Source organism: Zingiber officinale, chromosome 4A (assembly GCF_018446385.1).
Source record: "Zingiber officinale cultivar Zhangliang chromosome 4A, Zo_v1.1, whole genome shotgun sequence".
Taxonomy (NCBI): domain Eukaryota; kingdom Viridiplantae; phylum Streptophyta; class Magnoliopsida; order Zingiberales; family Zingiberaceae; genus Zingiber; species Zingiber officinale.
The window spans coordinates 22883409-22906440 of record NC_055992.1 but is presented as its reverse complement, the minus strand read 5'-3'; the positions used below and the strand labels follow the sequence as shown (position 1 = coordinate 22906440).

Genomic DNA, 23032 nt, shown 5'->3' with positions numbered 1-23032 from the left:
GCCAGACATCTGGTCAGTCCGTCGACCTATCTAGACTTCATGTCAGCTATCCAATCGACCCGTTGACCAAGATGGACTTCGTGTCAGATATCCGGTCAGCCCGTCGACTTATCTGGACTTCTCCTGCACACTTAGTTAAATCATTAGATCACATTAAAGCTAACTTAACTTACTTTGTCATTTATCAAATCCTGAGTTAGATCGTTAGTGTAATCCGCATCAGTAAATATATCACATTCTAGCTAACTGGGCACCTTGTGGAGACGGAAAAAATAATTTTAAGATCTTATGGAGGATGCTTGGATAAAAGAAATGTGAGAAGATTTTAATTATGCTTTCAAGGTAGAGAACGGTCGAATGACATGAGAACAACTTGGAGGTAAATTTCCTATAAGAAATTGACTTGTGGAGCCGCTCATCTTATGCCTTTTAATTCAAAACAAAAGATATACTTGGTGTCCAATCAGATGTGGGGTGCCTAGTTGCAATAATTTAGATAGAATTAATATCAATAGAAAAGTTGAAGCATTGATAAAGCATTAAAACCTTTTTACTATCTGAGAATAACTGACTATATTGCCACCTAAGCTTGGGTATAGTGGTAAGAAGTAGGGTATATTTTTTAAGTAATTAGGGTTCAATTTCTACATAGGATATATCTATAGTGATTAAACTATTAGTGAAGCTAGGATGTCATGTCAGGAGCCACCACACTTCTCAGATTTACTTAGTGGGTGGAATGTGGAACCAGACTATATATCTCAAAATTAGTTGGGTTATAAGATCTGAATACCTAATAAAAAATTATACTGAGTTAACTTTTCCTCAATAAAAATATGTCAGGAGGGTATTTTTATCTGTTAGAACCTCTCCTAGTATTTAAAACTCCAAATGAAGAACCGTTTGCGGTAAGTTAAAGAATTAGTTTTGTAGAGAAGCTTTTATTACTTTGGAACTTTAAAATGTAGGATCGAACTTGACGCTAGAGGGGATGAATAGCGTTACGAATGTTATGAGCAGATAATAATTGAAATAATTGAATCAATAGAGTAGCACAATAGAAATAAAAATAACTTAGAATTGATTCAATCAAGTGTAGCAAAACAATGAAAGCATGCAAATTACTTAATTAAAAATTGAGCATGCAAGTAGTTGATCAACCAAATTAGAAACAAAGAGATGTGCAACAATTATAAAAATATGATTCTTATTTCAAATTTCTCCTTTCCAGAAAGCCTTTGGAGTTGAGAAAACCTTATAGGAAAAAATTTAAAAAGTTAAGTACAAGTACAATGAATATGGCAACACAAAAACAAATGAAATGTTACTTTAGGTGTTGCTGATCAGAAATGAAGTGCAAGTTGCAGCATGTCGCAACATAGAAGGCGAGAGAGCACTAGAGCACGAGTATCAGAGATTGAGAGAATGAGTGTTTGAGTGATTTTCAAGCTCTACCTCAATGTTCTTTATATAGCCCTTCTTCAGTCTCAACTCACAGCTTTGTCCACTTGAACTTGTCAGCAAAGCTTCAACTCCCAGTTTACTCCACTTGAACTTGTTTGTCAAGCCTTCAGTTCTCAACTGGCTCCACTTGGACTTGATTCATTTAACTCACAGCTAGGACTTTCTTACTTAGTTTCCAACCGAGACTTAGCTCCTACTTGACTCTCAATCAGGACTTCAGATGCCTAGCTCCATTAGGACTTAGTCACTGCCTGATTCATAACCAGGACTTCACTTTCCTAGCTTCACTAAGAATTTGTCACTCGTCAAGTAACTTGCTTATGCATACTTGACATAACTTGTTAGATCATAACAAATCTAATTTTAACCCTAGTCATACATCAAAACTCTAGGTTAAATGTTTTGCTCTTAACACCAACATAAAAGATTGAACAAAAGAAACAAAATGGAAATGAATCAACTACTCCAGGCGGAAAGCATTGCATTGACGACAAGGAGCTAAAACATGATGGGTGAAGGTTACGAAGATCACACAAAATACTTCCATTCAATTGAAAATGGTAGGAGAAGATAAAATTAACTTCATGTCACTTTTAGAAACAGCCATGGGGAAAACTTATAAGAACTGAATAAGAGAAAATTCTTCTTTATACCTGTCAAATGAGCTTGAAGGTTTCTTGATATTACAACATTTCTATATATTTGAGTTTGTGTAGCAATCAAAGGAATGGGGAAAAAGATTGATCCTATCCGAGAATCGCGTCGACGGGCGCTAGGGAGATGGCGCTCACGTTGACTGGATGTACACTGAAGATGACATGGACCTCCAATGAGCTAAGCCTGCAACCACAAATTGTTAGTGCGGAGCCAGGGAGGGGTTTCCCGGCGATGCCCCTCCGACGCTCAAGTCAGTCACCGGCGGCAAGCGAATGAAGTAGAGAAGAAAAAAGAGTAGCAGCGTAACTGTAGCTACAGTAGTGAACTTACCTCCAATAAAGCTCTGGGGCTCCTTATATAGGGCCCCCGGGAGCGTGCGTGCACACTTCTCAAAGCTTACCGTAAAAGGACGTGTCAGTAAAGCGTTCCTGACACTATACCTTAATAGCCCAAGCATATCTCTGACAACGGAAGCTTCTACTGTACGATCCTCCGCCTGACCATGCCGCCCGCCAATCACGCCGTCTGCCAGTAGCGCGAGTTCCCAAAAGGATATCACCAGCTACTCCTTTTGTCTATTACTGGGTCGAGCAGGGGAGCCGCTCGGCGGTCTGTCGTCCGGTTGATATCGCGACCGGGCCGAGCGGGATGTCCGCTCGGCCAATGATCTGCTATCTTGGCTCCATCCTGTCGAACGAGGGAGCCATGCCTACTTGGTTGGGGATGTGTCCACTGTTCGCCCAAGCGGGACGGTCGCTCGGCCTCGTTCCTCCATACTTGAGTCTTTTGAGCGTCGGAAGCTCGGTATCTAACCGAGTTGTCGTAGTGTTGGGTCGGGTATCCCCCGCACCGATCTAGCAGATGGGTCACCCGATCGGACAAACTCCCGGGGCGCTGACCACCTTGACCTTCTGTCGGGCGGGCCCACCTTACCACCGGATCAAAGATATAAGCCCAAGCCCCAACACTTTTAATGTTGAATTTTAATTCTCAATGTGGAATGTATTGGGGTAAGATGTACTCTCCTTATTTGATACTTCTATAAGGAACCATCACTGATGAGTGATTTGAATCACTTCTATTGGACTTTGATCCATAAAGTGGAAGGTTCGTGTAGGGCTATGGAATTTAGATCTATTGTCGAGGAGCGCAAATCAAATTATTATAGGTTATTTTCTTCTGTGCCATGAAATTCTTGAACTAGTTCAACAAAAAATACTAACAAAAAAAGGAGTAGAAATTGTAGTAATCGATCTACCCTCAATCTTTTCATAACAAAAGGAGTTGTCTTGGCTAATAATCAAGAGGGGGCAATGGCTTCGATGCAAGAAGAGGTTGTGGTAACTCATTGTCTCCTTGCTTATCCATTTTATTAACTGATATTTGCATCAAATTTTAGAGCTGATTGAGCGGTCACAAAGAAGTGTATGCATCAAGATTTTCAAATCCATTAATTTGTGGATAGCACTATCCTCTTACCATGAGCAAATTAGGACTCCGTTCGCAACTAAAAGATCATATTGGCTGCCTTTTCGCATTACAACGAACTTAGAATCAACGTAACCTTTCAAAGTTTTCATTCTCCTAGGAGGCAAAGATAAAGAGAATGGTGATAGTTAGCACAACTCTTCGAATTCCCACTTGCGGATCTTCAAACAATCAAATACTTGAGCCTTTAGCTAGGCTTTGGCAAACCAAAGAACAAAATGTTGGGATTCACTATTAGCAAAGGTCCAAAAGTGATTGAAGATCTGCAAGAGGGGATAATTCTATTATTCAAACTTGGATTTACACAAATTAGACTTCCAGATGTGATATAATATTCAGAAGCTCAAAATGTAAATGTGAAATCCGTGCTCTCAAGGTGGAAAGACCAAATACTTGTTATGGATTTGAAGAGCTAAGTCTGAAGAAAAAGTTCTTGTTGTCCATGTGCTGGAATGAAAATAGCAGATAATTTATCTGTTAATTAATTGGCTAGCTGCATATTGTAATGACATTTTTATTGAATCTATATTGGAAATCACAGCTGACAAGGGGTGGAATCCTGCAGACATTAGCACAATATTGCAGACTGGTATGAGCAATGTCCATGAAAACAAATCAGTGAGCAAACTTAACAAGTTACAAGAGCATGGATTTTTTGGACTGAGTCTAACAATAACACTTCGATAATTGCCTCTACATCTCTAAGATCTTGAATGGACCAAGGTTCGGGGGCACTGGGGGCGAGCGTATTCGCCTTTTGCCACCTTGAATGGACCAAGGTAGTCCTCGGATCATGGTGTCGTGGTAAGATATTCATGTTGTCACCCAAGCATCCGCGGTTCGAACCCCAACTACGACGTATTTACAAGAATTTTTCCTCCAAATGAGGGGCGTAACCAAAGAATGTTGGACTTCTGGGCTGACTGCTGCGTGCGCTTCTTGATTTATCCTAATGACCGGTAGGAAAATTCCATAAAACTGGACCGATCACTAGAGATAATCAATAAGACTAATTGAGATTATTTTTATTTTTTATTTTTGGAATGGACCAAGGTAGGCAGTAGTATAATACTGCATTTGAGATTTCTCTCATCTTTATGAAGTATTTTTTAAAAGTTGTGGATACTCTTCGTTGTGCCAGCTGCTTTTGTCATCCACCCACTTGAGTCGAGTAGGCTTTGGAAAAAGATGGATAACAGAAGCCAATGGTCGAAACACTAAATAATGCCAGCTCCTCACTTACTTTTTCGATTTTTAACAATTTCACTTAATATGAAAGAAAAAGTGAGTTTAAGGTGCTCCATAAACCTGATCATGTTGTGCAAACTTTGATCATCTGTAAGTTCTCTTGAACCTTCATTTCCAGAGGGGAGAGTTCTAGTGGCCACTCTCTTGATGATGGTCTAAAGTCGGCACATACATTTATTCGCCTTTAATTTTTTTTACTTTTGTCAGGATTGTTTTTCTACACTATCTTATCTTTCCACTCTATTTTATGGACACATGTTTATGAGTGCTTTTCAACAAAGGCCAGAATCCCAGACCATAAAACTAGTGAGAACAGCAACAATGAATCATATCTAGTGTCCATATGATAATGCACTAGTGGACCTTTTAGAAAACGGGTGACATTCCCAACTAAAATGTCTCAAATACCCTGTTAAACCTCTACCCTATATAAGGAAGAACCACTTATTTCAGTTTCACTCAACTTCCCTGTGATCAGCCATGGAGGGTTCCAGGAGACTTCTTCCAGCCATTCTCCTACTCTTTCTGCTTCTGACCTCCTCTGGTTATTTTCTCTACTGATTCAATTATATATCTTCATATTTGAAACTTGTTGAGTAAGAATAAAGTGCTTATGTACTAAGTATACATTTTTTCTCTGTGTGGAAGGAATTGGGATCAAAGAGGTAGAGGCGAGGATATGCGAATCGGCGAGCCATAAGTTTAAGGGGCTCTGCATCAGGGCCAGCAACTGTGCCAATGTTTGCAAGACTGAAGGCTTCTATGGAGGGCATTGCCAGGGCTTCCGCCGCCGGTGTTTATGCACCAAGCATTGTTAGTTGAGGACTATCATGGAGGAGGTGGTTAGGTTGTGTTTTGCCACTTGTTTTCTGGTCATTTTGTGAAACAATCTGGGTTGATACACTGAGTTTGTCCTAGGCCTGTGGTTTATCTATGTCCATTTTCTATAACTTGATGATGAATTGAGTTGAATAACAATAACACTCCATGTGCAAAACTCATAAATTTAATTAGTTAAAAAAATACATTTTTGAACTGTCAAAGTCAAAACAAGCCCAATGGATCAAAATAGATTAAGCTAGGCAAACAAAATGAGACGAACAAACTCGACAAATTAGACGAAGGTCGAGTCCTCGAGAGACCTGACCTAGTTGAACTAAGTAGCCTACTCAGACTAGGTACATTAGGCTAAACAAACTTATAGTGCCAAAAAAGAAAGTGCATATACCAGAAGGCCAAAATAGCTGAGCCTAGCAAACCAAAGGAACTGACTGGTTGAGAGACATAGATACGCCAAACAAATGACACAAAATGGATACACTAAGTGAACCATAATTTTAGTTCGAGCGGATCCTTGCATACTATTTATAATATTACAACAAAGTTAACGCAACTATGAAAAGTTTCCATCTATTTTATATTCTAAATCAAATTCAAAAATACATGTTTTTATTTCATTCCCCAACTCAGATTCCATACAAGTAAATATTCTATTCACTATAAATATCAATTCATTGCATGAATCACAGACTTACTATTAGCACTTTGCCTTTGAAGAAAATATATTCAATAAGAATTCCACCCTAAACATAAACATCAAGAACAGCTAACCCCATAAAATCCACCACGTTTATGCTCAATACTTTAAAAATTCTTCAGCAAACAGTAATAACATCTTAATCTGCAAACAGCAATCTAGTAATTATCAGTGTTTACGACAATATATTTTAAGGAGATTTGTGCTTCTGGAAAATACAACACACAGCAAAGCTCAAACTTCATATCATCATCGTAATAACAAGTTTTGAGCTGACAAGTACTTGCCAAATACAACTAGTAGAACAGAGTAAACCGATGGTTGATCTTTGGAATGCTATGGGACGTCCTAATTATCTTGTTGCATACGATCAATCATCACAGGAGCACAACCTCGAAATCTGTATAAGAGAAAGATGGAAAGTTAATTTAGTAAAAATTGACATAAAAAGGCATCTTCTTCAAAGGAAAAGTAACTGATAAGGCATACGTAATTTCTCAAGAACAACCCAAAAACAGCTCATGTTCTAATTGATCAAACAAATTTCACACTGAGCACCAGAAATGAGATTCAATCTGCAACGCCTAATTTAATTTGACATAATGAGTTTAAGTTGATAAAGAAGCTTTATAAGTTTAAAGAAGATATCCTAATTTACTCCCACATGATAAGCTATGAGCTAATAAAGTAACTTTATAAGTTTAGATGATTCAGGACGGTAGTTGAGTCTAACAATGCTTTATCAATTCTCTTATCTGAGGGTGAGGGTGTCCTGAAACAAACAAAACCCACATAGTTGACAAACCGATACAACTTGAGATGTAGTTCATTCAAATGATAACTTCTTGTGGTCTTCTCCATGTTTCTCTAGTAACATGATGCATCACTTGCATGTCATGAAGTTCACATACCACGAGTAAAAGAGGCTACTAACACCGCGTTGATTCCCTAAAAAATGATGGATCCTACAAGTAATGAATGTGTTACAAAGGAAAAAATTATGGTGGGCAGATAGCCACCCCATTCCACCCTATGAATTTGAATTGAAAAATAATACATTCCCCATGAATTCAATTTAAATAGAATCAATATTTCTATGGTTGATCACACAAATGAACTCATAATAGAAATATTTCCTAATTGTAGTTCCACTATCATTTCATTCCTATCCTCCACTACTCGTCACAATTTCTTAAATTCCTAAAGGGAATTGTCCTAAGATCTACAAAGTTCATAGTAAGTAATGCAGCACCAGGACAGAAGATAAAGCCATGTGCCTCCATTGGCATCTCGTTTATTGCGTGCCTCCACTGACATCTCTCATCAAAGGAAAGATTGCAGAACCACCTAAATTTTATTAAATTCATAATATTAAAAAGCCTAAATCAAAATAAACTTCAGAATGACCAAAACAAGCATGAAAAGGAATAATGCTACCTAAAGTACTTATTCAAACTTGTAAACAAATAACCTATTTTCTAAATAACTTATTCCCTAAAATAACAATACAAATTTACCTATTCTCAAGAGTAAAATCTTACACCTTGTAAAATTTAAACTTTCTAATTTGAAACTACCAAATTAAAAACTTCCTAAGTAATTCACAACATTCACAATTCAATTCCAAAGGAGCTGGTAGAATCTTCAATTTGTAATTCAGGCATCCTTTTGAATGAGTTAGAAATGGTAGTAACAACATTTGAATTTTGATGTTCAAAGTGTTGGTGTTAGTCTAGTTTGCACTAACAGTCTAACTCGAATTTTGATGAATGACAAATAAATTAAGTTAGACTTTGTTGTAATCTAACCACTTGATTAAGTGTGCAGGAAATCCAGCTAAGTCGACGGGTCGACCGGATAGCTGGCACAAAATCCAGACAGGTCGACGGAATGACTGGATGTTTGGAAAACTGATAAGTTAAGGTAAGTCACTGGAAGAGAGTGACCAACTGAGGACGCGTCCCGGTTGAAGGGACAGTAGGTGTCAGTCCAGTTTAGATCCATTTGGGATCCCTAAGCTGAGACGTTGACTAGTTCTTGGTCTTGGAAGGACAGGAACTAATTACTACTCTGTATTATTATTAAATTGTCCTACTACTTGTTTTGCAGGGTATTTCGGACTAGCATTGTTTTATATGGCAAAAAGAAGAAAATTACCTTCGGATGAACAGTGACCGAAGGCGCCTTCAAGCAGTGAACGCGTCTTCTTACTGTTCATAGAAGGCGTCTTCCATAGCTATGGAAGGCGTCTTCCATAGCTATGGAAGGCGTCTTCCATAGGATAAAATTTTAGCGTCGCAACGGATAAGTGCAAGGCTGTTCGGGATCAAACTTGCCTCATTGGAGGCACCTTCCATGGCTATGGAAGGCGCCCTCCATGCTCTATTTAAGGTTGCTCGCTCAAAGCTTCTAAAACAACTGATATACAAGCTTCTACGCATCCGATTGAGGTTCCGGCCTACTGCTGTGACCCTGCTACGACGTTGTTGTGCCCGACTACTGCAGAGGAACTGACCGACACCGAGCCAAAGCTAGCAATCTTCAAAGGTGTTGGGTAACGAGCTGTAATTAAGTTTTAATTATTTACAATAGGACAAGTGTAGGGTGTTGCACTTGTTCCTTCTTTCTCTGTACCCGATTCTCTCTTCTAGAGGTACTAGAAGAAGTTTATAGTGATTTACCCATCGATAGGTCCGCGGGACCTAGGTCTTGGAATAGGAGTCGCCGAAAGCTCCGAACCAAGTAAAACTGCCCATGTTTTTCTTTATTTTCATTTTCTTTTTCCGCTGCTTATACTTTGATTTCAAAACAAAAAAGACGAGTTTTTGAAAACCACGTGATTCACCCCTCCCTTCTCACGTGTGTCTCGATCCAACAAGTGATATCAGAACAGGTCTTGCTCTGATTTGGTGCAACCACAAATCAAACCGGGGGAATTGCCATTTTTTTTGTTCTATCTGAATTGATAAAACTTTACCTATTCAGATAATTATTTTCGTTCGATTTTAATTTGAGATTGGTGCAACACCTCTTAAATTTTTCTACATTTTATTTATCTCAAACACTGCTAATCCAAGACCAAGTCTTCGTACCTCGTTTTAGTTTTTCTTTCTATAGCTATAAAATGACACAATTTGAAGGGTACAACACCGTTCATCCTCCCCTATTCAACGGTGACGACTTCCCTTACTGGAAGAAGCGGATGGAGGTGTACCTGAAGACCAACTTCGACCAGTGGTTTAGCATCACCAGAGGCTACAAAGCTCCCGTCGACAACGCCGAAATTCCAATGACCCGGAACATTAGAATCCGAAAATGAAGAAAAAGACATAGATCGACTTCAAAGCTCTCAACACAATGCAGTGCGGGCTAACGAAAAAAGAGCTGAACCGCGTTGATCCACACGAAAACGCAAAGGAATTTTGGAACAAGCTCATAGAACTGCACGAGGGAACCAACGACACTAAGGTAACAAAGAGAGATTAATTTTTAAATAAATTGTTTAATGTCAAAATGCAGGAAGGTGAGACTGTCAATCAGCTGCACGCAAGAAGGATAAAGAGCATCCTCAACGAACTCCACACAATTGACCACCAATTAGAGAATCGGGATCTGATAAGGTATGCCATAAACGCATTTCCTCGAAACGCACAGTGAGCATCCATCGTCGATGCCTATAAGATTTCGAGAAACTTGTCAAAGTTAAAACTAGATGAATTATTCTGTGAACTAGAACTGCACGAATAGACTAACGTCAAATCCAAGAAAGGTCTTGCTCTTATTGCAGGGTCATCAAAAGACATGTCCAAATCCAAACCAGAACCTGAAGTCGAGTCTGACCCAGACTCAGATGATGAAGAACACCTAGTGAACTTGATAAGAAAAATATTCACCAGGAGAACCTGCAAAAAGATCAACTCCACCTCCAACTCCAACAACAAGAATGTGACCTGCTTCGGATGCAACAAGAAGGGGCACTACAAGACCGACTGTCCGAATCTGAAAAAGAAGAAGGCTCTTAAAGCAACATGGGACGAATCGTCAAAGGAAGATTCAGATAGCGAAGAAATGAAGCATTCCAACTACCTCGCACTGATGGCATACGGACCAGAATCGGAAAGTGAATCGAAAGACAGATCTGAGCGCGAGTTGAGCTACGAATCCGTACTCGTTTCCAAAGGTTCCGTTGAAATATACTTTAGTTTAAATAAAAAATTCTTTAAAATCATTACATGCTTAAATAGGAAATTAACTACTTATGAAAATCAAAGTAAAGCTTGAGTTCCGAAAACGTATCTAACCACGCAAGTAAGACTCAATCAATATTACATATATAAAGATAAAAATTATTATATAAATCAAAAACTCTCCCTTAAACTCTAAAGTCAAATCTTCAAAAATAAATACAAAAAAAAAACCTTAAGTTATTTAAACTTAACTTAAATAAATACAATATAAACAAAAATTATAATCAAGTATACTATAAAAGTAATCCACATAAACCCAAAACATAAAATATTCAATAATTCAGGGGAGACTTCAAATTAGTTGGCACCTCCAAAATAATAACTTATCCAGTAATTAGGACTAATTAAAATAAGGGCAACAATTTAACTTGACAAAAATACTAGTGAAGTTTTAGATGATAGTAGGTTAAGAAAACTATGTTATGCATGTCTAGGAAGATATAGCTTCAACCTGGTACATTTGACTTAGTGGAACTAACTGAAGCTACCCCTTACGAATCTTAACTAGTTAGACCAAGATTTTAAATTAAATTCAGTGGATAAGACTATTTAGAAAACCTCGAAGGCATAGTTACTCTAATGATGTCCAAATGACTCACCATAGCCTAAAAGTTTATCCAAAGAATGTCTATTTATTGAGCCCAAAGCTAAACTTGAATCTAAAACAAAATTAAACCTAACCCTAAAATTAAACTTAATTCATCTCACAAAATCATAGGATTCCCTGATTGAAAATATAGATCGGGTGAGATGACTAAAGAACTTAAAATTAAAAATCAAAATGATAATTTATCAATTAAAATAAAAAATTTAAAATTTAAAGTTAAACTTAAATTAAAAATTAAACTTAAACTAAAAATTTAAAATTAAACTTAAAATTAAAACAAAAATTAAAAATTAAAAATTAAAAATAAGCTCAAATCTAAATTGATATTAACTCCTACCTATTGTAGGAAACCAAGTAGATATTGGACAGTGGTTGCTCCAAACACATGACAGGGGATCACACCAAGTTCACTCAATTAACATATAAAAGCTTAGGAACAGTTGCCTTTGAAACAATGACAAACTCAAGGTAATTGAGATAGATATTGAACTTAAAACTAATTTTATTGTTAAGAAAGTATTACTTGTTGAAAATCTCAAATACAACCTTCTTAGCATTAGTTAATTGTGTGATTCTGGATATAAGGTTAGGTTCTTATCCTCTGAATGTCTAATTAAGCACTTAGTTACCTTCTATAAGTCTAAAAGGATTTAGAAAAGACAGTGTCTATACAATTAACCTAACCACTTCCTCACTTAAGTGTTATTTAACACAAAAAGAAGAAACTTGATTATGACATAGAAGAATATCACACACAAACTTTAGAAATTTAAGTAAATTAAATGGATTAGTTAGAGGCTTACCAAAATTACCTAACTTAGACTCAACAATTTATAATGTCTATCAACAAGGAAAACAAACAAAATATACTCACAAATCAACTAATCAACTTCAAACAAATTCAATACTAGAACTATTGTACTTAGACCTATTTGACTTCCATGGGATCAAATCAATAAATGGAAGTCTATATTGCCTAATAATAATAGATGATTACTCTAGATTTACCTGGGTGAAATTCTTAAAAAATAAGGATGAAACATTTGAAAACTTTAGTAATTTTTGCAAACAAATTGAAAATGAAAGAGGCCAAAAAATTAAAAGAATCAGAAGTGACAACGGAGACGAATTTAGAAATCACAACTTTAATCAATTCTGCCTTGAAAATGATTATCATCACAAATATTCATGTCCTAAGACACCCTAATAAAATGGAATAGTAGAAAAAAAGAATAGAATTCTACTTGAACTCTCTAAGACAATGCTAAATGAGTATATACCTATCAAAATATTTTTGGGTAGAAACTATTAGCACAACCTACTATGTACAAAACAGGACCACTATAAACAAAACTCATAATAAAACATCATTTGAACTCTATTATAATAAATAACCTAATATTAAATACTTTAAAGTATTTGGATGTCAGTCTATATACTAAATATAAGAGAATACTTAGGAAAATTTACCTCAAAAATAGAGAATGGAATCTTTATAGGCTACTCACTAAACAGTAGAGGTTACAGGGTATATAACAAAGTTACACTAAGAAGTAAAAAAACCTCAAATATAAAATTTGAAGAGTCCAACCAAAACCTAGAACAACCCCAGAATCAAACAATCAAATTTGTTCAAGGTACCACTAGTCAAAGGGGAGCAAGTGAAAACCTAAGTCACGAAGAAGAAGATCAACTTCAACTGAATGAACCTACTAGAACCATAAGAGTAAAGCCAAATCATCCAATTGACCAAATAATTGGTGACCCAGACCTAAGAGTTTAGACTAGGTCATCCTTTAGAAATTTAAATCAAATATCCTTGATCTCAAAAATTAAACCCAAAACGATAGAAGAATCCTTACTTGACCCAGACTGGATCATAGCCATGCAGGAAGAACTAGTCCAATTTGAAAGAAACGAAGTCTGGGACTTAGTACCACCACCTAACAATAAAAAGGTAATAGAAACAAAATGGATTTTCAGAAATAAACTAAGTGAAAATGGAGAAATTATTAAAAATAAGACTAGGCTAAAGGGTTTAGTCAAGTCGAGGGGTTTGACTATGATGAAACATATGCCCCAGTAACTAGACTTGAATCTATTAGAATGCTACTTAGCCATGCAACCCATAAAGGATTTAAATTTTATCAAATGAATGTTAAATCCGCCTTTTTAAATGGGCTAATAAAAGAAAAAGTATATGTAGGTCAACCACCTGAATTTGAGAGTCTAGATCATCCTTCTATCTTTAAGCTTAAAAAGGCCTTGTATAGTCTTAAATAAACACCTAGAGCCTAATATGAACGATTAACCTCCTACCTAATTTCCAAAAGGTTCAGTTAAGGACAAATTGACCCAACCTTATTTATAAAATCAATCAAACAAGATATATTTATAGCCCAATTATATGTAGACGACATAATTAATCTTTGGTTCAACTAATTCAGAATTCTTACAAGAATTCATAATCTTAATGGAACAAGAATTTGAAATAAGCTTAGTAGGTAAACTAACTTACCTTTTAGGTCTACGAATTAAATAAACTAATGAAGGAAATTATGTCTACCAACAAAAATATATTAAGGAATTATTTAAAAAAATTTGAAATGGAAAACACCAAAGAATTAAAAACTCCAATGGCAACTAACACAATCTTAGATAATGACTCAAATGGAAAACCAGTTGACCTAAAATATTATAGAAGTGTCGTAGGTAGCCTTCTATACTTGACTGCAAGTCGACCTGACATTTTATTTACCGTTAGTATGTGTGCTAGATACCAAACCTGTGCTAAAAAATCTCACTTAACTAATGTAAAAAGAATTTTCAGATATCTAAAAGAAACTTCAAATGTAAAAATTTGGTATCCTAGAACAACCAAGTTTGAACTTCTAGGTTACTCTGACTCAGACTATGCTGACTGTAAACTAGACCGTAAAAATACAAGTAGTGGATGTCATCACTTGTCAGTTGGTTTAGTAGAAAGCAACATTGTGTTGCCTTATCTACTACTAAGGCAGAATATATAGCAATAAGAGAATGCGTTGTACAATTGTTATAGATTCACACTCTAAAAGATTTTAATTTAAACTTTACAAAAACAAAAGTACTAATTGATAATGTTAGCTCAATTAATTTGATAAAAAATCCTGTGCATCATTCAAGAACCAAACACATTGAAATTAAACATCATTTTATCAGAGATCATGTCACTAAAAGTGACATTGAACTCAATTACATTGAGTCCAAGTCAAACTTAGCGGACATATTCACCAAACCCCTCCTGAAAGTGAATTTAGCAACTTACGATGTCAGTTAGGAATGTGTTTAATAGACTAGGACCAATATTTTCAATATTATTTTCAACATTTCCAAATTCTATGGCAAAATTTTTTATGTACTTTTCTCAAAATTCCCTTATTTTTAAAATTTTCAAAATCAATTTTAGCCTTAGTTTGGATCGAACCCATAGAAAACATGCTTCTATAGATTTAGGACTTGAGCATCTCACCAACACATTAAGGCTACCTTGTTTGTGTATTCCAAACTTAGAAATGAGTGAGATGCATAGACAGCTTGCCTGGACTTAAGATGTTTATATCAGTGCATCAATATAAGTCTAGACGTTAAATACCAAATTTATTAGGGGTGTCAAAAATGAACCCGACCCGACGACCCAACCCGAGTCGACCCGAAAAAAATCGGGTTCGGGTTGGGCATTTTCGGGTTCGGGGGGTTGGCTTAAATATAGGGTTTTGTGGGTTTTTTTAGAGTTAAATCAAATTTTATTTTAAAAATTTAGATGTTTTTATGTATATTAATATCATGTTTGTATGATAATGATGGAATATTGAGATAAAAGTGAAGAATTATAGGGAAAATAGCCCAAAAAAGTCGTTTTGAATCGGATTTTCGGGTTATATGGGTCGGGTTCGGGAGCGGGTTGGGTTAAAAAAAAAAAAAAAAAAACTCAACCCGACCCACCCGAATTGACACCCCTAAAATTTATAGTAATTGGGTTAAGTAATCCAGGTTAGTCAAATACTAACAGGATAAAAAGACTTAACCTAACTAACCAAATGAACACTGTTATCCTCTAATAGTTAGTTAGTAACCAACGGTTGGACAGTTACGGACAATTTATAGTTAATTATATTATTTTAAAGTACTCTCAGGTTCATGCGAGGATAAATAAGTCCACAAAACTTTGAAAACATTCCGTTTTACTTTTTCAAAAATCCATTTTTAAAATTATTACATGTCTTGAAAAATTATTTTAAAAGCTGTTTAACTTTCTCCAAACTAATTTAAAACAATTTTTAATGTTGCAACATTTAGTATTTTTACTTTTATCTTGGAGAACTTTAACCTTAAAAATTTTTTTGAGAACTCAACATTTTCTATTTTTTTTTTTTGAAAAAATTAAAGTTTCTAAAATTAGTAGCTTTAAAAGTATTTTAACTTTATTTCTCTTGTGAAAATACTAATATACAGTGTTTTAAAAAAAAAATCTTTAAAATCTACTTTATAAGATGTCTTGAAAACACTTTGAAATTTTTTTTGAAAAAGTTCTTTTCAAAACTTATTTTTTTAACTATGAAATTTTTAATAAGTTGTTTTTGAAAAGCTAAGTGGTTTCAAAACCATCTTTAAACATATTTTTTTGTAAAATATATGTTTTAAACAAGTTTTTATGTATATACATTTTTTTCTTTCCTCCCTCAAAAGAAATCCTGAGAATTATCGTAAAAACGTTTCTTACTTTCTCTTGCAAATTTTTTGTCTATTCATGGTTTTGTTGATGAATACCAAAAGGGGAGAGTTAATGGGTTAAGTTGAAACAAATCGAAATCCCAAAAACTTAAACCATATCATGTGTCTATTTATCATTGCATTTTTTCCCCTAACTTAACCCAAGTTATCATTGCATTAAAAAGGGAGAGATTATTGGTGCGGTTTGCACTAACGGTCTAACTCGAGTTTTTAATTAATGACAAGTTAAGTTAGGCTTTGTTGTGATCTAACCACTTGATTAAGTGTGCAGGAAATCCAACTAGGTCGACGAGCCGATCGGATAGTGGTACGAAATCCAGCTAGGTCGACGGACCGACCAGATAGCTGGCACGAAGTCCAGACAGGTCAACGGACTGACTGGATGTTTGGAAAACTAGTAAGTTAAGATAAGCCACAGGAGGAGAGTGACCAAGTGAGGACATGTCCCGGTTAAAGGGACAGTAAGCGTCGGTTCAGTTTAGGTCCATTTAGGATCCCTAAGCTGAGACCTTGACTAGTTCCTAGTCCTGGAAGGATATGAACTAATTACTACTCTGTATTATTATTAAATTGTCCTAATACTTGTTTTACATGGTATTTTTGGACTAGCATTGTTTTGCAGGGTAAAAAAGAAAGAAAATTATCTTCGGATGAACAGTGTCTGAAGGCACCTTCAAGCAGTAAAGGCGCCTTCGTACTGTTCATAGACACCTTCCACGACTATGGAAGGCGCCTTCCACAGAATAAAATTTTAACGTCGCAACGGATAAGTGTCGGGCTGTTCGGGATCAAACTTGCCTGATTGGAGGCGCCTTCCATGGCCATGGAAGGCGCCCTCCATGCTCTATTTAAGGCTGCTCGCTCAAAGCTTCTAAAACAACTGATATACAAACTTTTACGCATCCGATTGAGGTTCCGACCTACTATTGTGACCCTGCTACGACGCTGTTGCGTCCGACTACTGCAGAGGAATTGATCGACACCGAGCCAAAGGTAGCAATCTTCGAAGGTGTTGGGTATCGAGCTGTAATTAAATTTTAGTTATTTACAATAAGACAAGTGTAGGGTGTTGCACTTGTTCCTTCTTTCTCTGTACTCGATTCTCTCTTCCGGAGGTATCGGAAGAGGTTTATAATGATTTACCCATCGATAGGTCCGTGGGACCTGGGTTTTGGAGTAGGAGTCGCCGAAGACTCCGAACAAAGTAAAATCGCCCGTGTTTTTCTTGCGTTCTTTATTTTCATTTTCTTTTTCCGCTACTTATACTTTGATTTCAAAACCAAAAAGATGAGTTTTTGAAAACCAAGTGATTCACCGCTCCCCCCCCCCCCCCTCTTCTCTCACGTGTGTCTCGATCCAACACAAAAAACATAATTTTTGCATCAACATTTCCTTTAATCATCTCCTCCAAAGAGTAAATATAATTGCATCTCAATTTATCTAGTGATCCTTGAGAATCTTCTATTTGCAATGTGTCTTGTCTCCTCCAATAAGGAAAAATCATGACTAATCATGAGGCAAAAACACTTCCAAGATGATGTTGAAAGCATCAAAACATCTTCTAGTGATGCAAGGATGGAAGCTCGAACATCTTCTAGTGAGATAACAAATCCTCTACTTTGAAATTAAACTATTGTTAAGTTAGCAAGCTAGGTGCATAAACATTAAAATTAATTTTGTCATAATATAGCTCAATAAAATAGACAAGAAATCTCTTAGAAGAGCTGTTGTGAGACTGCTTAAGCTCATGAATGCAGAAGTATAATCTATTTCTTCACCATATACTTTATAATAATGATTCCTCATTACGAGTATCAACATGTGTCTTGCACAAGCTCAATAAAACATTGAATGAAATGGGAAAAAAGTAGAGAAGACAACCAACTTTATGGACTTTACCCTCATAAATGATTACAAAGGGTTATACCAATAAAAGCCTAAAAATAATTAGTGTTTGTCAAAAAAAAAAAACTCATGTTCTTATCTTTTTTTCCCTTTTTTTGAATTTTCTCTTTTGGTTTCTCAAGGTAGCTAGAATGTGTCATTATTTGTAAGTCTAAGTCATGAATTGGTATGTTGAATATTCCCTAAAAGCTCCAAGTCATAAGGGACACCTTTAAGGTCTAGTCTTACAACTCATTAAAGCTTCCTTATCCTCAGGAGATGCATCACTAGGTGAGATAATGATATTGGTCATCTTTTAGTTAGCGAAGATGCCTCTTAAAAGAGCTACCATCATAAGACCCTTTTGGAGTTAAATGAGGTAACTCAATTAAAGATCAATCAGATTTTAACTAAAGGCTTTGGGCAGCTTCTTTAAAGTTGGAACTCACTTTGGGATATTTCTTTTTCAACTTGTATTTTGCATGTTTTTCGGTTATTTCTTTAAAGCCGAAACTCATCTGAAAAACTTTGGCGCAACGATAAAGTTTTATCATATGACCTGGTGGTCACGGATTCGAGGCCTAGAAATACCCTCTTGCAATCCAAGATTAGGGGTGAGCAAAAATTCAAATAAATCAAACAAACCAACAGAATTTTAAAATTCGATTTGGTTTATTCAGAATTTCAATTTTTTTTCCTAAAAAATTGATTAATTCGATTCAGGTTTGGTTTTAAATTTTCTTATTCAATTAAACCGAGTAGACCGAATAAACTAAATTTTTAGACTAAAATGAATTTTATACCCTATTTTTTAAACCGAAACCGAATTTTTATACCCTAATTAGAAAAATTCGATTAATTCAATTTGTTCCGTTATTTTTAAAAATTCAGTCGATTCAGTTAGTTCGAAAAAATAAATTTGATTTTAACCGAATATTCACCCCTATGCAAGATAAGGCTGCATACAATAGACCCTTACTAAGACCCCGCATTGACAGGAACTTAGTGGATCGGACTATCCTTTTTTTTTTTTTTTTTGTTATGAAAATTTGTGTTGATTATAGTATTGAATAGTTGTAGATTTATAATAGGACTCATCTACTGAAATAAATGAAACTAATCTAACTTCTCTTAGAAACTCTAACCTGAGTTCGCTAATGAACTGATAAAAGGGACCACCAAGCCTATTCCCTAATATTGCAATACCTGTCCGACTTTTTCTATTTGTCAACATTTTATCTGGGACCATATGCAATGGGTTCGAGTTCTAAATATCCAAGTAAATTTGGATTTTAAACATTATGCCAATTTTCTTTTATTGATCATTTGTGCTCATTCACTAGAGAGTATTATAATCAAAATACTTTTCCAATTCAACTAACCAATCAAGAAATGCATTCATATCTAATGAATAGTCAAAATTAGGGATTTCCTACCTTATTATGCCTAGATCTATATAGATTATTGTTTCCAAAAAAATTGATCTACTTCCATTTAAGAAATGGCTCATAAGTAATATGACCATTGAGGAAAGTTTATGCTATTCATTGAGTCACATATAAATCCTTAAGGCCTTTCTGACCTGCTTTATCCTCTCTCTATATATGCAGTTGTTTCAACAACATAGCAGTGATGGTGTGTACTCTCGTTATGACAACCTAAGCATAGTAACAAACAATGATACTAATACAATGCATTATAAGAAACTAGAGCACGATGAAGAGAATATTATTTTCATTTTTGAATGATGGATCTATTCTATGAACAACTAGACGAGGGATGCAAAGTAAAGGTGCAGCCCAAGAAACTAAATATAATGGTACTTTCTGCAAATACGTTATAATGATATCTAGCAGTTTTATGAGAAAAAATTTCATGCATAAAATCTAAAATAACTAATAAAATAAACAAAAACAATTTTTAAAATGATTGAACCATCATGATGTGAGTCTATCCCTTGTAGAGGTTAGCACAAGGCATCATTTTGATCACATGGCTGAGAGAATGGACTTGATATTTATCTTCACTAAGATTTCAAATCTAGAACTGGTTCCAATTCTTGCAAGACCGGACACCTTGCAATATATCTCAATTAATAATGGGAAATACTTGCAACATTTTTTTTATTCAAATCTCTTTTATAGATGGGATCCACTCAAGATTGATTCACCCAGGTGTTGCCAGTTGGAATCTCACTGGAGCACACACAAGGGGAAAAAATGGTGAATGGGGAAACAAATAGGTCCTGGTTTAAGCTCTTGGTTGCGGATCTGGAATCTAGCATCGACAACAAGGGAGATTAAGAGATGGTCTTCTTCCTTCTGGCAATGTCAATGAAGAACAGGATGGATCTGCCAACTCATAGGTCTTTTTGGGCAAGTGAATCTTCTGCAAATTGAAGGTGGCCATTGAGGCTGAGTGTCAAAACTAGAAGCAGTTGTTCTACAATGTGAGAGGTGATGAACCCGATAGTTCTAGGTGCAAGCAAAAGTTGCATGAATTGCTTGTGGCTGGATTTGACAGATGTAAGGTGGATCTATAGTGAAGTGATATGCTGAAACATGAGCATTCTATGTGGTGCTTTGGCACTCAGTAAGCACAGTTTTAGGCTCTCGATGAGGATAGATTGTAGCTGTGATCCTCCATGAATTTGGTGCTTCAAGAGGAAGTTGGAAGAGGCCAATGCTGGTAGAGGCTGCTGAGGCCTTCACCCATGGTGCGCAAGTTTTGCCATTATGCTTCAATGGATGAGCAAGGCTGGATGTAAACTTATCAAGGGCTCGCACGGAGGACAGACTCATGCAGCATCTACTAGGAAACAGTCAATGCACAAAGTGAAAGTCGATTAAATTGTATTGAGGGCGGTGCAATGGTAGGTGTATGGAGGCTCAATTTGGGCACCCAGAATGTGTAGAAGTTTGAGTTGTGCGAAAATACGGAAGACGATGAATTGGGCTAGAGAGACACAATGAATATCGAACCAGGAGTTTGGCAAACTTCTCTAATACCACTTGATAAAGCACCAAAACAAAAAAGGTGAAACTGTGGCTCTGCATTGCACATATTGCGTGCCTTTGTCTCTAAAAAATAAAAGAATCCGGTGCACGAAGTTCCCACCAATACGGGGTCCCAAGAAAGAGTTTATTGTACCTAATCTTACCCTACATTTATAAGAGGTTGTTTCCGCGACTCGAACCCGTGACCTCAAGGTCACACGGCATGAATGTTACCCTACATTGCATGCCTTTGTCTATGCCTCAAAATAGAGGAAAGATTTAGCATCCAAAGACCCCAACCAAAATAAACTTAAAAATAAACTAAATTAAATTTGAAAAGAAATAATCCTACTTATTTAAACATGGAAATAAAAGTCCTATTCTACAAATCACTTATTCCCCATCATAATAATACAAATTTACTAATTTTCTCTTGACTTACTCAAAGTAAAAAAATTTAAAACCTGGAATTCTAATTTATAACTCCTCAATAGTCCACATCAATAAGGTAAGCCAGCCAATTAGGGAAAGGTAAAAATGTAATATCTGATGGAGGCAACTCTTGAAAACCATCTCATCCATCAAAGTTGGAAAATAATTAAAATCTCTCAAACACATCTACAATTGATGCAGCATGAACAAGATTTTTATGCAACAGTATGCTTACAATATATATATATATATATATATATAGAGAGAGAGAGAGAGAGAGAGAGAGACTATTATTGATTCATTGAATGAACAATGAAATGAAAGCCTATATTAAACTGATGGTGTAAGATTTGGACCAAATAGATTGACTAGGAATAAACATAAAAAAATTCAATTAAATTAAAATCATACTAACCATGGATTCTATTTGGGACTAGTTGGAAAATAAGGCCATCACTATGGCTGCATATATTTCAAATACCTTGAAGTGCAAGGGGATCAGCATATGGATTCAATCCCTTGTTTTCCCATCATTTGAACCTCTTCTGGAGAAAGTATTTTGATATACCAAACATTATTCACAAATGATCTGCATTTAGAGCCAAATGAAGGTATTTAAACAATAAATCATGTAGAAGCTAAACAAAAAAATTGTAGTGGACTTCATTAGTTACAAGGAATAAGCAGTTGATGCATATCCAATAGCTCATAATCAAAACTTAGTCATTTAAGTGTACCATTTGAGTCAACCAATTTCAGCGTTATTTCACATTAAACTGTGCGCTACTTCAAAATTCTGTTTCTCTCGATCATTCATCCAAGACATCTATTACTCTACTTCTTCCTGCAAATAAATTTAAATTCTAGACTTTTGGGTTACCATGCACCCATGTCAACCTGATAAGATCTTGGTAAGAGTATGAAGTGTCAGGCACCTCAATCTCCCTCGTTCCAATTCAAGATTTGGTAGGATATGTTTGCCAGCTAGATCCAAAACAAATGCTGGATATTTCATATACTCTGAGCAACATAGCTTTTCAAATCCTATCTACTGAGAACACCCACATTAAAAATATGTGCTACACGTACAATCAGTCCCCAGAATCTATATTGAAAGTTCATGTGAAACTCCAATCAGTCCACTTTCTTTTCAATGAAAAAGAAAGCAGAATAATTCCAGAAAGATCTGTCATGATGTAAAAAAACAGAATTCCCCTGGTCCAGGAAAAAAATGCACATGCTATGACAATCCCTCTCTGCATGCATATTCTTACAAAGCACATATAGAGTATGCACTTTTTAATCAATCTTCAAAGCAATCACTTAATATTTAAGCATAAGTATAGCATGCAAACACCACAAATAAATCATGAAATTTAGCCAACTTCTAAATGAATCAGAAAATATAAACCAATAACAAATGCAGTGGTTTCTTATTCTAATCTAAACATTACTAAAGATGCCTGGAACAATTTCTTACTCCCACGGATCATCTCCAAGGAGAAGTACATCATTCTCCCTGTCGATGAATACAAGCTGCCAGCCTGATCTACGAGGATCCTCCAATAGACCCTCAATACCAAACATATGACCCAGTTCCATGCGCAGTTCATCGTAGTTGCTGAACCGTGATATGTCTAATGACCTTCCAACTGATCCTGATTTATAAACCTGCATGGAGAATGCAATTGTTTGGGAT

General features: G+C 35.8%; 2 protein-coding genes across 3 annotated transcripts in view; one reads left to right on the top strand and one right to left on the bottom strand.

Annotated features, from left to right (window-relative positions):
• Nucleotides 1-5313: 5313 nt before the first annotated feature.
• LOC121973206 (defensin Ec-AMP-D2-like) lies at nt 5314-5838 on the top strand. Its single transcript, XM_042524772.1, has 2 exons — nt 5314-5401; nt 5506-5838. The coding sequence occupies exons 1-2, from the start codon at nt 5338-5340 to the stop codon at nt 5673-5675; spliced, it is 234 nt and encodes a 77-aa protein (XP_042380706.1). The 5' UTR covers nt 5314-5337; the 3' UTR covers nt 5676-5838.
• Nucleotides 5839-6477: 639 nt separating this feature from the next.
• LOC121969702 (auxin response factor 12-like) overlaps nt 6478-23032 on the bottom strand; it is a 35197-nt gene continuing 18642 nt past the window's right edge. For both annotated transcript variants that reach the window (XM_042519931.1, XM_042519932.1), the window contains 3 exons: nt 22814-23004; nt 21815-21922; nt 6478-6794 (listed from right to left, as the gene is read on the bottom strand). In XM_042519931.1, the coding sequence (XP_042375865.1) occupies nt 21832-21922; nt 22814-23004 (282 nt within the window). In that variant the 3' untranslated portion in view covers nt 6478-6794; nt 21815-21831. The remainder of the gene's footprint in view (nt 6795-21814; nt 21923-22813; nt 23005-23032) is intronic.

Coding starts and splice junctions, on each gene's coding strand:
- LOC121973206 (XM_042524772.1), top strand. CDS start 5,338: ATGGAGGGTTCCAGGAGACTTCTTCCAGCCATTCTCCTACTCTTTCTG. Junction 5,402..5,505: donor TCTGCTTCTGACCTCCTCTG/GTTATTTTCTCT, acceptor TCTGTGTGGAAG/GAATTGGGATCAAAGAGGTA.